At 46.3% G+C, this 17,850-nt stretch overlaps 1 protein-coding gene across 1 annotated transcript in view; it reads left to right on the forward strand.

Moving 5' to 3' along the window:
• POLR3B (RNA polymerase III subunit B) overlaps positions 1-17,850 on the forward strand; it is a 256,879-nt gene that overhangs the window by 167,848 nt on the left and 71,181 nt on the right. The window contains exons 20-21 of the mRNA XM_082257170.1: positions 2,452-2,661; positions 15,139-15,297. Coding sequence (XP_082113296.1) covers positions 2,452-2,661; positions 15,139-15,297 — 369 coding nt within the window. The remainder of the gene's footprint in view (positions 1-2,451; positions 2,662-15,138; positions 15,298-17,850) is intronic.

Genomic DNA, 17,850 nt, shown 5'->3' on the forward strand with positions numbered 1-17,850 from the left:
TTCTAAGTTGGGCTGACTGATTCGTTCCAGCCCTCTCAAACTTTTGCCACGACTCCTGTGCAGGATTCAGGCAGAAGGGATTCCGGTCATTCTAGTGGCTCCAGACTGGTCTCGTCGGTCTTGGTATACTGATCTGGAACGGCTGGTGGCTGATGCTCCTTGGGGATTCTTCTCAGGGAGGATCTGCTGTCCCAAGGACCAATCTTCCATCCTGCTTTACAGTCGCTGGCTTTACCGGCTTGGCTGTTAAATGCCAGGTACTGAAGCGGGTGGAGGTTTGTTTGAATCAGTGATTCCTACGCTTTTAAAATCTTGGAAATCTGCCTCTAGGAAGATCTAGCATGGGATCTTAACCTTCCTTCAACAGGGGGTTGAACAAAAATTGTCCTCAAGTACCATCAAGGACCAGGTATCGGGTTTTGACGGTCTTTTTCCGATGACATTTGCCCACACACTCCCTGGTGCATACCTTTTTTTTCAGGGTGTCCGACATTTTGGTTCCTTCAGTGCAGGCTCTGTTGCCGCCCTGGAATTTTAATGTGGTGCTTTCACCTCTACTGAAGCTTCTCTTTGAAAATATTCGGCAGGTTTTTCCTGCTTATGTTGCCGCAGAAGGTGGCTATCACCTCTGCATGCAGGGTGTAGAACTGACGACATTATCCTGTCGTTCACCTTATGGTGCTTCACAAAGATAAGGTGGATTTGCCTCTCTCTGTCATTCCTTCCTAAGGTGGTCTCTGACTGTCATTTGAATGAAGACATTGTGTTGCCTTCCCTGTGTCCCAGGCCTAAACATCTGAAGGAAATTGCCTTACATGTCTTGGATGTGGTCCAGGCAATTAGAATGTACCTGGCAGCTACGTAATCTTTTAGGAAGTCAGACTCTCTATTTGTGCTCACAAATGGGCCTCACAAAGGGTTTTCCGCCACTTCTGCAACCATTTAAAGATGGATCAGACTGTGGTACAGGCCTATTGCCTCAGGGGTCAGGTTCCTCCTTTCCCTGTTTAGGCTTACTGTTACTAGGGCGCTTCGTGTCTCCTGGGCTTTCTGTCTTCAAGCGTCAGTAACGCAGGTTTGCAAGGCGGCCACCTGGTCGTCGGTGCACACTTTTACAACATTTTTTGTAAAGTGGTTGTCTTGGCATCTGCGTATGCTTCTTTTGGCAGCAAGGTTTTGCTGGCTGCTGTTTAGAGGACCTGGTCCTCTTTGAGGGTGTATTGTTTATCAGATGAGCTCCAGTTGTTTATGGTTGAGCTCTGTTGCCTGGTTGGCTATGGTTAGCCTTGGGAATTTTTTTCTGATGTTTTCCCACCCCTCATGTTTAACACTGCTTTGGGACGTCCCGATGATTAAAGCGGAGTTCCACCCAAAAGTGGAACTTCCGCTTTAGGGAGTCCTGACCCCCCGACATGCCACATTTGGCATGTCATTTTTTGGGGGGGGGGGAGCGGGTACCTAGTTTTGACAGGTACCCGCTCCCACTTCCGCTCGGAGCGCCGCGGCGCCCTGAGCGGAAGTTCTCCTCTCCCCCTCCCTCCCTGCAATCTTCTGGGACACGTCAGAGGTCCCAGAAGATTGCCGGCCAATCACGGCGCGCAGCGCGACTCGCGCATGCGCAGTGGGTACCCGGCTGTGAAGCCGCAAACTGTTACAGCCGGGTGCCCACAGCAGTGATGCCGGCGCCGAGGGAGAGGATCGAGGCTTCCGGCGGCCGCATCGCTGGACCGTTGGACAGGTGAGTAAATGGCTGGAACTCCGCTTTAAGAAGAATCAGGGGCCGTGTCAGTCAATGAACGAAAGAGAAAAACTGGATTTTTGACTTGCCGTAAAATTAATTTCTCTGATGTTCATTGACGGACACAGCACACTGTGGAGTTGGCTTTCTTCTGACACTGCTTGTTACAAAACGGAGTGCCGATAGCTGAGAGTGGGTGTATACCCCCTGGGACTGCCCATAGGCGTTGTTAAGCTTTTTCCTGCCTAGTGTCCCACTCCCTTCTCCCTCAGTTTCCCTCCCTCTCTCTGTGACCCTTGTGCCGATGGAAAGAGGCAAACAAAGATGCTGTGCAGGCACCCGATGTCTTCGTTTTTCAGATCGGCTGTTAAGATGCCAGTGGCTGGCCAAGATGGTTCCCAAGATTTTAATGCTGCACAATAAAACCTGTGGCTTTGTGTAACAAAAAGGCAGGCTTGATCCATTTGCCGGCTTGTTTGGCAGTTTCTAGGCGTTTTTATCAAGGCACCCCTGAAAAACTAAGAAGGCACCCTGGTTGAAAAAAAGCTGATGTAGAGGGCATCCCCAAATTTGACTGCAAAAGTGGGGAACACACTTTAAAGATCAAATTTAATAGGATTTTGACTTTTCAGGGAATGCATGGAAAATCATTGCAGAAAAAAATGTGTATAGCTTGTATTTTTATATTTTATATTTTTCTCTCTTTTGATCAGGTACAATTGGATATAACCAGAGGAACAGGATTGACACATTGATGTATTTACTGGCATACCCGCAACGGCCAATGGTGAAAACCAAGACCATTGAGCTTATAGACTTTGAGAAACTTCCTGCAGGACAAAATGCCACAGTGGCAGTGATGAGCTATAGCGGGTACGACATTGAAGATGCCCTTGTGTTGAATAAAGCTTCTCTAGATAGAGGTGAGTACCAGAAGTGTGTTGTGGTCTACTTTGTTCACATTGTTAACAGATTCAACCCTGAAAGCCAGCCTATTAACAACCTCCAGCTTAGCCTAGCCCTTTCCTCCCCAGCTTGTCTGTCCCTGGTAAATCCCTTTAATTTTTTTTTTGGATTTTAGTTTTTATTATCAGGGAGGCTCAGTATCACATATGGGCATTGTGCAAGTCTGACTAGGAACACCCATTCTTCAAAAACTGAAAGAGCCCTCTCTGTGCTTCTAGACCAATGGTTCTCAACTCCTGTCCTCAGGTCCCACTAACAGGCCAGGTTTGCAAGCCAACTGAAATACATCACAGGTGATATAATTTGCTGCTCAGTGACTGCAGTAGTCCAGTCTGCATCTCGCCAAGTTAATATCTAAAATCTGGCCTGTTAGTGGATCCTAAGGACAGAAGTTGAGAACCACTGTTCCAGACCAAGGTGTCTTTGCCTAAGTCCATGCGACAGAACAATAGATTACATTTAATAAACATAATAACAAAATACACTTGGCTTGCAAGATAACAAATCTATCCCAGACCTATTGCCAATGAAAAACTGTGGACATACAAGCAAAGCTATGGGAATAACATAAGTTTAGGTACAGGATAACTTTGTGTATCTATGATCAAAATTTCTAGCCTACTTCTGTTAATCTTGAAATATGTAACCCATTTACTTCTTTAAATTCTGTGACGTATTCACTATGCCCTGAGCTTCTGTTTTACATGAGCTTGGAGTTCTACAAAGTAGACATTGAGGTCTCATCTGAGCTGCAGGCAGTTCTTAGTGTTTTTTATTTTTGATTGTCTTGGGCCTGTGGTATTGTTCTTTCCTCACACTGCTTTTGGACATCCCAAAGATTTTAAAGGATAAGATTAATACCCTGTTATGTGTTGCACCCGCACTCCCCCTTTGGACCAAGGGTTAGGGGTTCCATACCCAGCACTGACTGTCACAGTTTAAAAACAGCATGCCCACACAGCCATGTCATTCATTCAGATTTCTTTTAATGATTAAACTACAAGTTCTGCCTGCCACCATGGCAGATTGCTTGTAGTTCTTCATGAGCTGCGAGGTCACTGATGATGAGCTTTCTCGTGGTTTGATACTGGACTTCAGTAAATGTCTGCCAGTATGGGAGGTATGAGCAGACAACAATATTAAGAATCTGCAGGGGCCTGACCTTGCACCCCTGGTCAGCAATGCTCTGCAGGCTTCTAATACAAAAAATAAATGCACATTTTTTTTTTTACCTGCAAAAAACTGTGCATTTATTTATTTATTTATATTTTTTTCAACGTGAACTTATTTAAGATTTCCTGTGTCCCTCATTGGCGAAAAAAAATTGAATTTCTCTTTCGTTCATTGACAGACACCGCTCCTTCACCATTGGGTTATACTGTCCCCTACAGGAGTAGGACACTAGGCAGAAAAAACTTCTGGTTACACCCATGGGCAGACCCAGGGGGTATACTCCCTCTCCCTGCTATAGTCACTCAGTTTCCTTCTGCCTAATCAGGAGTAAGGACCTAGTCCCTTGCAGGAGTCCTGGCAAAAATTTTTTCCTCCTGGATTTTTTTTTTCTCCTCTGAGATCTACTATCAACTGCCGGGCTGGGCAATCTAGATCCAGTGGTCACCCCAGTCTGACCAGCGAGCGCGCGCAGGCCTCAGCTCCGCGCTATGTCGGCCGCGACATAGCCCCACTGGATGGGGGCTGGCCCTTCGAGTTAAACTTCTCGTGAGGTCGCGTTCCACCTAGCCGACAGCCCCCCATTTCAATGGAGAGGAGGGTCTGTCTTAAGCGGTGCCCACCTGGTTCCTGGTATGGTGAGTAGCTTTCCCCCCTCTACCCCTGGAGGGCTTTGGGGTGGACGTGGGGCCCTCCTTGGGACGGTCGAACCCCTGGTTCCCCTCCCTCCCCCCCTGCCAAGTCCCTAATCCTTCCCCCCCCCCCCCCCCCCCACCCTCCTCCACATGTATCCGAGGCCTGGTCTCCCAATTCTGGCTCCCTGTATGCCTCGAGGCACCGCCATTTTGTTGTAGCCTGTGTGTTTCTATACAAAGGAGCCATGTTTGTGTAGTCCGGCGGCCATTTTCTTGTGGTTTGCCATTATCAAATAGCGGCGGTCGTGACTGTGGAGCCCTGTGGGCGGCGATTTCAGTGGTGGGATCCCTTCCTTATCCCCTGGTGCTGACTCCTGCATCATTTAGCTTCCTGATCGCCACACGTGTAGTGCTAATTTTCCTGGTGGTTGCAGGTGCCTATGTCGGCGGGTGGTGAGTCTGGTGGGTCCTCTCCCTCTCTGCTTAGGATTGGTCTGTGTCTTGTGCTTGGTGACGGGGTAGTGCTGCCAGTGCGGTGGGGGTTGTCCCTTAGCAGTGTTACACTTTTTTTTTTGAGTCCTCCTGGTGACTCGTGGAGTCTTTGTAGCACGTTTCCCAACGTGATCCCCTCTGAGGCTCCAGGGTCCCTCTGGGTCCCAACCATCCATCCATGCACTAACGGCGGTCCTAGAGTCCCTTGTGGCCTGGGTGGAGGTGGCTTGTGGGCGACGGGCTAGCAAAAAGCACCCCCCCCCCGCCTTCCCCTGCCTCATCTGTCTCATCAGATCCTAAATCGGATATGGCCACCGCGGACGTGGATCACCCTTCTGGGTCTGCGACCACACACCTGGAATCTTCGGATAGTGAAGGTGATTTCTCCACATCTGTGACCACGCACGAAAAGGCGCTCGTGGAGGCACTGATTGTTTCTGTGATTAAGACTTTGAAGATGGAGGACGCAGCTGAAGCTGCGACGGAGGCGCAGGTACCCTTTGACAAGCCATCCAGAACGGCAAAGGAGTTTTCCTTTCCCTGCCTATTTTGACAGCGTTGTCCCTTAAGAGTGGGGATGACCAAAGCGTTCCAGTGGGGTTCCTAAACGCTTTACTAGGCGTTACCCCTATGAGGAGCCCCTTCTTAGGAAGTGGACTGTGCCACCGGTGGTGGACCCTCTGGTTTCCAGATTAAACAAGGCAGCCATGATTCCGGTGGAAAAGTCTCCAGCCTTTAAGGATCTGACTGACCGAAAGACGGATGCTGTGGCCCACATAATGTACACCTTAGCTGGTTCAGCAATGAGGCCGGTATTTACCATTACACTCGTGTCGCAAGCGCTGTCCGAGTGGGCTAAGCTCCTACGTCGTGACCTGGAGGGAGAATAACTCCTTCCTTTGCTTAGCTGGCGGACCAGCTGGTCCAGGGGCTGAAGTTTATCTGTGATGCCTCTTTGGATGCAGCTCGCCTCTCTGTTTTGGCAGTGGTCCTGCGGCGTGTCTTTTGACTCAAATGCTGGTCTGCGGACCAGACTTCTGAAAAGGCCTTGACTGAACTTCCCTTTCAAGGAGATTGTCTGTTTGGAGCTACCCTGGATGACCTCACAGGTCTCACAGGGGGGGAAGAGTAACTTTTTTTCCACAGGCTACTAAGGGCAATGAACCTCGTCGTAGACATGGACCTTCCTTCTTGGCTCATAAGAAGTTTTTCTCATCCCTCAGGGTCGACTGACTAAGGCTCGAGCCTTCCAGGGCCTCTGGCGGACCCAAACTAACCTGGTCTGGCAAGCCGAGAGCGGGACAAGGCTCCTTCAGCATGAGGATGCGCCCTTACCCATATCGGGGGTGGGGGGGGGTTTCGCTGGTTTCCGGACCCATGGACTTCCCTGGTGTTAACCACTTGCCGACTGCCGCACGACTATTTACGTCGGCAGTCAGCCCCTCACAAGCAAAGTCACGTAGATCTACGTCGCTAGGCTGTGAGGGTCTAGGGAGCGAGCGCGCGCCCCCGGAGGCGCGCTCCCGCGTGGTCACGGACCCCCCCCCCCGAGTGTGACCGGCGGACCCGATGTCCGCCGGTCACTCGGCGATCGTCACTGCAGAGGGAGAAAGTCAGGCGGCTGATGTAAACAAGCCGCCTGTCATTCTCCCCTGTGTAGAAACAGTGATCATACGGTTCTACTATGTAGGACCGTTGATAACTGTTCCTACAGCTCAAGCCACAGCCAATCACAGTTAGAATCACGCCCCTAGGGACACACACAGCCCCTCCCTCTCAAAAAAGTTAACCCCTTCACTGCCAGTGTATTTTACAGTAACAGTGCATATGTATAGCACTGATTACTGTAGAAATGTCACTGGTAACCCCAAAAGTGTCAAAAATGTCAGTCAAGGGTCCGATCTGTCCGCCGCAATTTCGCAGTACCGCAAAAAAAATTGCAGATCGCCGCCATTACGCGTTAAAAAAAAAAAAAACAACAACAAAAATGACAAAAATCTTTCCCTTTGTTAGTAAACGTGATAACTTTTGCGCAAACCAATCAAAATACGCTTTTTGTGAATTTTTTTTTTTTTTAGCAAACATATGTAGCATAAAACAAATTGGTCGAAAATGTTAAAAATTTTGATTTTTACATTTTTTTTTTTTGGGGAATTTCAAAAAAAAATTTGAAAAGTATTGCTATTTTTGCAAAATTGATACTCTTTTTTTGTTTATAGCGCATGATCAAAAAAATCGCACAGGTGATCAAATACCACCAAAAGAAAGCTCTGTTTGTGGAAAAAAAAAGGACGTCAAATTTGTTTAGGTACAGCGTCACACGACCGCGCAATTGGCAGTTAAAGTCACGCAGTGCCGAATCGCAAAATAGGCCCTGGTCAGGAAGGGGGTAACCTCTTCTGGGGCTTAAGTGGTTAAGTAATTTGGTCCGGCTACAAGATCGAGTTTCGCTCTTGTCCCCCGACAATGTTTTTTCCTTCCAACCTGCGCCTGTCCACAGACTGGTGACAGGGTCTGTTTGGGGTGGTGCAAGACCTGTTCCTTCAAAGGGTGATTGTCCCGGTTCCGACTTTGGAATGTTTTCAGTTTTTTTTACTCAAACCTGTTCAGTCCCCAGGAAGAAGGGCAAAGTATGTCCAATCCTGAACCTCAAAGCGCTAAACTGCTTTGTGCGAGTAAAGAGGTTCAGAATGGAGCCCACTCAAGCGGTGGTGGCATCCCTCCATCAGGGGGACTTCCTCATCTCTATAGATATGAAGGATGCTTATCTTCACATTGCAATATGTGCCAGTCACCCGCATTTTCTCTGCTTTGCTTTAGAAGAGGACCATTATCAGTTAGTGGCATTACCCTTTGGTCTCTCCTCCGCTCCTCGGGTCTTCACAAAAGTGTTGGCTCTGGTGCTAGCCTTGCTATGCCAACGGGGAATCGAGGTACTGGGCTACACATTCTGCAAGCGGAGTCTCCCTCTGCTCTGGTGGAGAACCTGGAGATCACAATAGAACTCTGTGGGAGTTTGGCTGGATTCTGAAATTTCAGACGTCTGCCCTGGTTTCGTCCACAAAGCAGGACTATTTGGGCCTGACTCTGGACTTGGTCGTAGCCAGAGTGCTCCTTCCTCTGGACAAACTCCAGAAATTGCGGCTGCAATTCGCCTCCTGCTGTCCAACAAATGGTCGTCCCTCCGGACTTGCATGCAGGTGCTGGGCCTGATGGTATCTACCTTTTTTAGGTGGTTTGGTTTACATACGAGGTCCCTGCGAAGGGGGATTCTGTCCAAATGGGACCAGACTCCGCAGTCTCTGGACAATCCGATCCAGCTAAGTCAGGGAACAAAGGAGTCCCTGCTATGGTGGCTTCACTCTCCGGCACTTCGGCTGGGAAAATCCTTCCTCCCCTTGTATTGGACAGTGGTCACCATGGATGCCAGCCTGTCCGGCTGGGGAGGCGTCCTCTGCAAGCATTCTGTTCAAGGGATCTGGACGCTGGAAGAGACTACCGATCAAGGTCCTGGAACTCCGAGCAATCAGACTGTCTGGATCATCTTCAGGGATGCCCAGTGCGCATTCAATCGGACAATGCCACAGCTGTGGCTTATGTCAATTACCAAGGGGGCACAAGAAGTGCCCTGGCGACCCTGGAGGTAGCCGGCATTCTAAGGTGGATAGAACAGTCCATTCCATCCACCTCCGCTGTACACATTACCGGGGTGCAAAATTGGCAGGCGGATTACCTCAGTCGGCAGGCGTTGGACCAGGGGGTGTGATTCCTTCATCCGGAGGGGATTTACCAGCTGTGCCTCCGGTGGGGCACCCCTGAGATGGATCTGTTGGCATTTCTGCTCAACAGAAAAGTGCAGAGGTTTTTGGCTTGGTCAAGGGCTCCTCTGACAGACTCCAGATGTGCTGGTGGCCCAGTGGGGACAGTATGGTTTGATTTGCGCCTTCCCTCCTCTCAAGCTTCTGCCCAGACTCCTACGCTGGATTGAGGCAGAAGGGATTTCGGTTATCTTAGTGGCTTCATACTGGCTTCGCTGGGCTTGGTACGGCGATCTGGTGGGGCTGGTTGCCGACGTTCCTTGGAAGCTTCCTCTAAGGGAGGATCTGCTGTCGCAAGGACCAATCTTCCATCCTGCTTTACAGCCGCTGGCTTTTGACGGCTTGGCTGTTGAATGCCAGGTGCTTTTGGATAGAGGTTTATCGGAGTCTGTGATTCCAACTCTGTTAAAAGCTAGGACATTTACTTCTAGGAAGATCTACTATCATACGTGGAAGACGTACATTGCGTGGTGTGAGTCTCTTGGGGTTCATCCTCGCTGCTTCTTGGTGGTTCTGATCTGGACCTTCCACGGGGGTTGAACAGAAATTGGCCTTGAGTACCATCAAGGGCCTGGTATCGGCCTTGGCTGTCTTTTTTCCAACGACCTTTAGCCACACACTCCCTGGTGTGCTCTTTTCTTCAGGGTGTCCGACATTTGATTCCTCCAGTGCTGGCTCCGTTGCTGCCTTGGGATCTTAATTTGGCTCTTTTAGCTCTACAGAAGCCTCCCTTAGAAAATATTTGGAAGATTCCCCTTACGCTTTCTCAGAAGGTGGCCTTTTTGGGGCCATCACCTCTGCGCGCAGGGTTTCGGAACTGACGGCATTATCCTGTCATTTATATCTCACAAGGATAAGGTGGTGCTATGCCCCTGTCCGTCATTCCTTCCTAAGATACTCTGACTTTTTTATTTGAATGAAGACATTGTGTTGCCTTCCCTGTGCCCAAGGCCTAAATATCTGAAGGAAATTGCCTTGCATGCCTTGGATGTGGTCCGGGCAATTAGGGTGTACCTGGCAACTACAGAGTTTCAGGAAGTCTGACTTTTTATTTGTGCTCATGGATGTGTTGGCATCTGCAGATGCTTCCTTTGGCCGCAAGGTTTTGCAGTCTGCTGTTTGAGGACCTGATCCTCTTTTTGAGGGTGTAATGCTTTTTCAAGTGGGCCCCAGTTGTTTTGGTTGAGCCCCTGTTGCCAGGTTGGCTAATTTTTAGCCTTGGGAATTTTTTTGCTTTTTCCCACCCCTCATGTTTTAACACTGCTTTGGGATGTCCCAATAGTCAAGAATGACAGGAGCTGTGTCCGTCAATGAACGAAAGAGAAAATGGGATTTTTGACTTACCGTAAAATCCATTTCTCTGATGTTCATTAACGGACACCGCACCCACCCCTCTTTAGAGTTATAATTCTCCTGACACTGCTTGTAGAAAAACTGAGTGACTATAGCAGGGAGAGGAAGTATACCCCCGTGGACTGCCTATGGGTGTAGCGGTCAAGAATGAAAGAAGCTATGTCTGTCAATGAACATCAGAGAAATGGATTTTACAGTAAGTCAAAAATCCTATTTTTTTGTATTTGCTGCAGAATCATTTTCTAGGAGCTGACTGTATTGCTTTGCTACATAGCATAGTAGTAGTGGGAGGGGATATTCTGTGCAGGCCTACACTTCTATTTTTTTTATTTTTTTTGCTAGTGTCCATGCCTTTTTTGTAGGTTGCAATATAACTCTGAAGTTTAGTACTTCCTGTGTCCCTCAATGAACTCCAAGAGATGGATTTTGCAGTGAGTACAAAAATCCTGTTTCTCAGGGGCAGCAGTAAAAGCTTGCATTTGTATGCACTCGTTTTATCCTTCCACTCTTGCTTTCTTCGCTTAAAAGTGTAATTTTTCATGCAATAAAAAAAATTGGTGTTTATCAAAAGAAAAAGGGACAGGCACCTGCTATACATAGTAGAATAAGTATAGAAGATAGCAGTGACTGAAGACACCAAGATCGATTTGACACGCCAGACAGCTCTTGCCAGCTAAACAAACTCAAAGATGACACATACACACACAAAATCAAGCTTCACCACTTTTCAACAAAAGAATGGCACCTCCAATTACCATCACTGAATAGACAGACGCCTCCATCTCATTGTTCTATGAGATGAAACCCAGGGTCCAGAAACCTAAATAAAGGCCTGTTTTGCTCTCGACACTGCTCTGCCTAGTGATATGTATGACGATGGCACTGCTGCACCCCCAGCACTGCGTACAACTTAAATATAACTTTTGTTGCCCAAGAAAGGATCCTACAGCACAACGCAAAGGCACCTAAAAGAGCCGTGTGGATGTACACTGCCAAACAATGGGCCATAGATTCAGCACAATAGACGAAGAGAAACAAGTTTTCATTTTCCTATGGGTTCTGTTTTATCAAAGGGAAAAAAAAACCCACTTAATTCCTGTCGTATTGACTGAGCCGCAAAGGAGAAAAATGGGTAACCGCAGACGTTAATGTGTAAGATACATTTCTGGGCATAATTTTACAGCAGCCTGGCAACCGATGCAACATCTTGTCTAAACGAGGAATAAAAGGAAATCGAGTGTGCTGTGTACAATAGTGGTGTAAAGGTGATCTGTGCCTTTTTTGACCAGAGCCTAATTTATTTCTCACTAATTACTAGCCCTCTGTCCAATTAGCTAGACGATAAAGGTGAGAATGGCATTTGCTTTGCAAACAGTAAATGGTAACCTTGTTATCAGACTGATGAACGTGAAACATAAATAGAAGTCATAGCTGGAATCGCATGTCGCATGGGCTTCTAGTATGGTGTTTTCAATGTAAGTGTGGTCACAGTGTTTAAAGTACATTTTCATGTGACTCTCAAATTTTAGCAGGTCTGCACCATCATATTTCTATCGTATTGAAGTGTTACTAAACACAGGACCCTGCATTCCCTATGTCTGGTCTCCCATAGTACACCGAACGTGGAAATGCAATTCTTTTAGTAAATATAAACTGCTAAATACCTTTTCACATCAGCAGTATATAGCAGTCTTGTGACTATCAGTGTCTGGTTAAAGCTTGTAGGAGGAGTTTATTCTCTTCTGTCTGTCCTGTGAGGCTGCATAACCCCTGACTTTGTCTGGATAGCACTGATTGGCCCTGTGTTGATCGCATGCACCCTCTAGCAGTACACACCAAATCGAGCATGTGCAAAATGCCCCCAAGGCTCTATACTATTAGCAGATGGTTTGGGGACAGAAAAAGAAGGGGAGGAACAGAGAAGACAGGACCACACACCTTTTTACACAATGCAGAGGGTTAACCCCTTCGGTCCCACAGTGAGTATAACAAGCATGCTTTACTGCATATACAGACTGATTTTACTGTTGTGGGTTTAGTAACCCTTTAAGTTCTCCCTTACACAGATGATTCTCAGAAACCGCATCTTCCTGAGGAAATCAGCAGATATGTGCAGCTGTGATCCCTGATATTTATTAATAACTGTGGCTGCTCAGCCTGTACAAAGAAATGATACGCTTAGCCGAGTCATCGCTGTTCACCTGTATGTGCATCCAGCAGTTATTTGTGGTTAAGGATAGATGAGCGACCCCGGATGCTGGGTGTGGACAAATGCAACGGCTCCCCTAGGCATATAATGTATGTAGATGATAGCCTGTGTGACGGAGGCTTAAATATAGACCTCTATACCTTCTGGCTTAGAGCAATTAATGTGCATCTGTCTCTCCCAATGACAGTTGAGATAAGTTATTAGCAGGCAGGTGGTTAAATTCAAGGGACCCTGTTGCCAACCAAAAATCAGTGTATTTTTCTTTCCATAAATTAGTTAACCGCTTGCAACATGCTTTTAAATACCGAATAATTTGAATACTCTAGTAAAAGGTAAATCCCTAGCACAGCCCCCTACCTTCTTGCACATCATAGCCTCTACTTGAAGTGTCTGATCATGCTGTGCCGACCAAGCTTTCTACAGAAAGGAGGTATTTACATGTAAATTATTTATTAAAAAAAATATATAAAATACACTTATCAGCAGATTTGTGTTGAATGTTCTGATGACTGGTGCTTTTTAACTAATAAGAATGAATGTCCTTATTTAAAAAATAAAGATATGGCTAAAATAAAGATCTTTAGGGCCCATTCACATCTCTCTGGTCCATTACATTGCATTAACATACAGTGGGGATCGAAAGTTTGGGTACCCCAGGTAAAAGTGTGTATTTATATGCATAAAGAAGCCAAGGAAAGATGGAAAAATCTCCAAAAGGCATCAAATTACAGATTAGACATTCTTATAATATGTCAACAAAAGTTAGATTTTATTTCCATCATTGACACTTTCAAAATTACAGAAAACAAAAAAATGGCATCTGCAAAATTTTGGGTACCCTGCAGAATTTATAGCATGCACTGCCCCCTTTGCAAGGCTGAGACCTGCCAGTGTCATGGATTGTTCTCAATCATCATCTGGGAAGACCAGGTGATGTCAATCTCAAAGGTTTTAAATTCCCAGACTCATCTGACCTTGCCCCAACAATCTGCACCATGGGATCTTCTAAGCAGTTGTCTAGAAAACTGAAACTGAAAATAGTTGTTGCTCACAAAGCTGGAGAAGGCTATAAGAAGATAGCAAAGCATTTTCAGATGTCAATATCCTCTGTTCGGAATGTAATTAAGAAATGGCAATCATCAGGAACAGTGGAAGTTAAAGCAAGATCTGAAAGACCAAGAAAAATATCAGACGGAACAGCTCGCAGGATTGTGAGAAAAACAATTCAAAACCCACGTTTGACTGCACAATCCCTCCAGAAAGATCTGACAGACACTGGAGTTGTGGTACACTATTCCACAATAAAGAGATACTTGTACAAATATGGTCTTCATGGAAGAGTCTTTAGAAAAAAAACCTCTTCTACGTCCTCACCACAAAAATCAGTGTTTGGACTTTGCAAATGAACATATAGACAAGCCTGATGCATTTTGGAAACAAGTTCTGTGGACCGATGAGGTTAAAATTGAACTTTTTGGCCGGAATGAGCAAAGGTACATTTGGAGAAGAAGGGGCACAGAATTTAAGAACCTCTGTCCAACTGTTAAGCATGGGGGTGGATCAATCATGCTTTGGGGTTGTATTGCAGCCTGTGGCACAGGGAACATCTCACGAGTAGAAGGAAAAATGGATTCAATAAAATTTCAGCAAATTTTGGATGGTAACTTGATGCCATCTGTGAAAAAGCTGAAGTTAAAGAGAAGATGGCTTCTACAAATGGATAATGATCCTAAACACACCTCAAAATCCACGGGGGATTACATCAAGAGGCGTAAACTGAAGGTTTTGCCATGGCCTTCACAGTCTCCTGACCTCAACATAATTGAAAATCTATGGATAGACCGACAGACAGCCCAGAAATCTCAAAGAACTGGAAGACTTTTGTAAGGAAGAATGGGCAAAGATACCTCAAACAAGAATTGAAAGACTCTTGGCTGGCTACAAAAAGCGTTTACAAGCTGTGATATTTGCCAAAGAGGGCATTACAAGATATTAACTCTGCAGAGTGCCCAAACTTTTGCAGACAACATTTTTTTGTTTTGTTATTTTGAAAGTGTAAATGATGGAAATAAAATCTAACTTTTTGTTGACATATTATAAAAATGTCTAATCTGTAATTTGATGCCTTTTGGAGATTTTTCCATCTTCCCTTGGCTTCTTTATGCCCATTAATACAAATTTTTACCTGGGGTGCCCAAACTTTCGATCCCCACTGTAAATAGATTGTGTATTAAGGCAACTCATTGAAATAAATTAGCATCCAGTGCATCACACCTGTGGTTGAAAATCACATGCAACGTTTTTCTGACACTGCAGCACATGATAGTTGAAGGAATGCAACCAAACTCCGTTCCTTCAAAGTTTTGGGGTGCCATTCAAAATTAATGCCTTGCCTTGCATTGCGTTTACAAATCTGTTAAAGCTGTCCATAAATGTTTGTTTGCTCTCATTCAGCTTTTATTGCAGAAGAGACAAAAAATCTTTTCTGGAATAAAAGCCTTCATGTCAGCAACTTCCTAAAAGTCAGTCTTTCACTCCAATTTTAATAGAAAAAATTGAAAGGCATAATTTTATAGTGTGCTATTTAGGGCAAAAAAACATGTCAAGGAAACTCCTCATGGTTGTGGTCTTCTCTACATAAACCTTACCAAAAAGATTGTTCCCTAAACAGCAGTGTGTCTATCTATCTATCTTTCACAATTTTGTTGTTTAGTTTATTTCATATACAGACTAATAGGTAAATTAATTCCCTCCTAGGCTTTGGACGATGTCTCGTCTACAAAAATGCTAAATGCACTCTAAAGCGCTACAGCAATCAGACATTTGATAAAGTCATGGGACCCATGTTGGACGCCACTACACGCAAACAAATATGGAGACATGAAATTTTAGATGCAGACGGAATTTGTTCACCGGGTAAGGAATTCAGCTGTCACATAAACCTTTGTGCTTTTAGGCAGTATCTCTTCTGTGTGATGTCAATAAGTAAAGAACTTTTTCTTTTGTTCATCGATGGACACAGTGCTCCATAAATCTTAACTACTGGGTTATATTGCCTCCTCCAGGAGTAGGACTAGGCAGAACAAAAAACACCTGGCTACGCCCATGGACCATCCTCAGCTGGTATATAACCCCTCTCTCTGCTCTAGGTATTCCATTTTAATCTGTCTAGTTAGGAGTAAAGACCTAGGCTCCCTGCTGGGATCTTAGTCCTATCAATTTTTTTTCTTCTTCCTTGCATCTTTTCTGTTTTTTTCCCTTGGGAGATTTACAGTCAACTGCCAGGCTGGGCGAGGGGCTGGATAATCTAGATCCAGTGGTCCCCCCAGGCAGCGAGCGCCTGCAGGCCGTAGCTACGTGCTAGGTTGGCTGCAACATAGCCACAGGGACAGAGGCTGGCCCAAGAGTTAAATGTCTCGCAGGGTTGCATACGACTGGGCATGGATCCCTTCACAGCGGTCCCTTGGCCCACAGTTCCCTTACTGGCAAGGATTCTGTCTGGAGCGTTAACCGCACCATTGAAGGGTAAGTACAGTCCCCACTCTCCCCTTTGGGCGGTTTTGGGGGTGGGTACCGTCCTGGGATGGTCGGACCTGCAAGGTTCCCTCCTCCCATCATTAAATCCCTCGGTTGGGTGGGCTTTCCCCCCCTTCCACCCCCCCTCCCCCCGCAGACTGATGGGGGGTCCCAAAGCTGGGGGCAGAGACCCCCCTGGGGTTCTCCCCCCACCATTTTTCTTTACACAGCGAAGTTCCCCTAAATGTTGTCCCTGCCTGGGGTGTACAAAACCTTTAGTGGGGGGGGGTCCCCTTGCAGAGGGCGCATCGGTTTGGAAGGCACAGTGTTCCTGGGCAGCATGCTTTCAGCCATTTTCCCTTGGTTTGTCTGGTCTCCGGCAGTCATGTTCGTGTAGCCCTGTGTTGTCATCGCGGCCATTTTCCCTTGGTCCGGGAGATGGCGGAGACGACCGATGCCTCGTGGGGATGCCAAAGCTCCTCCTCTTCCTGTTCAGTCTCCTCTTCCTGTCCTGGGATATATGAAGCAAATGGCATCCATGGTGTTGCTGGGTCCAAAATTTTGGCGCTCCATCAGTCGGTCCTTTGGGGTCCCTGTGTATCTCTATCTCTGCTAATTGGTACCCTGAGCATTGGGTGGATCCTTTAGTGGTGCCAAAGATCTTTTGTACTGCAAGGTCTTCCTTTCTCTAAGGAGCCTCAGGGTCACATCTCCCCCAGTGACTGCTTAATAGAGGTGGCAGGTCCCTCTGAACCCCAGATTCCCATGTTTTTTCGCTGAGGGCGGTCCTGCAGTCCTTAGTATCCTGGGTAGAAGTAGCGGGGTGGTCAAAGGCCCAGGAGGAAACGTCCCCTGCTCAGTCTGTCTCATCTGAAAAAAAAAAAAAGCACAAAAGTGATGCACTCTGTGCAGTAAACAGTGCTAGTTCTCCCAAATAAAAAAAATCAGTAAAACCACAAATTCGCGATATTCAAATATCTAAAGTTGTGACAATGAAATTAAAAAAATATATTATATCAAAATAAAAATTATATATACATTGACATAAAATGCTAGTGCAAAAAAGGAATAGTGACCCCTAGAGACCCAGTGCACTCAAAAACGTAAAATACAGTCTAGTTAACGCAGTTCTAATGTTGATATGTAATTAATCCTTCATGGTTTCCCACCAGTGGCAATGCAATCTTCCTGCCACCAAGGCCAGATGCGCCATGGGCATAACTCCTAATAAGGATTGTGGCACCCTCCGTAAAAGATGTTAAAAAAAATTCTCAATTCTCACTCACCAAGCGGTGTTGATCCTTCTTACCGTATGGCAAGGGGATCAGATACACCTATAGCGGTCTCCGTGACCAAGGTGTAAGCTTCAGGCGGTCCCCTTAATTAGCTCCTCTAATGGTCCACAGTCTGCAAGGGGTTACTCGTCGATGCTGGCATCTTCTTCTAGGGCGTGTTGGTTATATGATAAGATGAGGCACTGAGATCTCGAAGAATGTTGAATTCAGCTTTACTTGTTTAGGAGAACAGCATACATGTGTGAGAACAGCATTACAGAAGAGAAGAGAGAAAAAGATGTGTAATCTGAGCCTTATGCCGCCGTGGATGCAACCCTTTCAGGGGGGCTTAATATTACACCCCTGATTTGTTGGATAGTGAGAAAAATCCCTCCAAGGTCGCAGCAGCCAATTAAAAAGTGCTGGTAGACACACTTATTACTGCAGTGCATGAGACTTTAAAAATTGAGGATGTGGCTGATGCGGCCACGGATGTCACCTTGCACACCAAGGATGTTTACTTATGTGCCCTATTTTGACAGGTTTTCCTATAAGGAATGGGAACAACCAAAATTGCCCTTTGTGGTCCCCAAACGTTTTGCTGTACGTTTATCCTTTTGAGGAATCACTTTTAAAATAGTGGACTAGTCCGCCCGTGGTGGACCCTCCTGTTTCCTGG

The sequence above is a fragment of the Pelophylax lessonae genome (assembly GCF_965119305.1).
Source record: "Pelophylax lessonae genome assembly, chromosome: 4".
In the NCBI taxonomy this organism is placed as follows: Eukaryota; Metazoa; Chordata; class Amphibia; order Anura; family Ranidae; genus Pelophylax; species Pelophylax lessonae.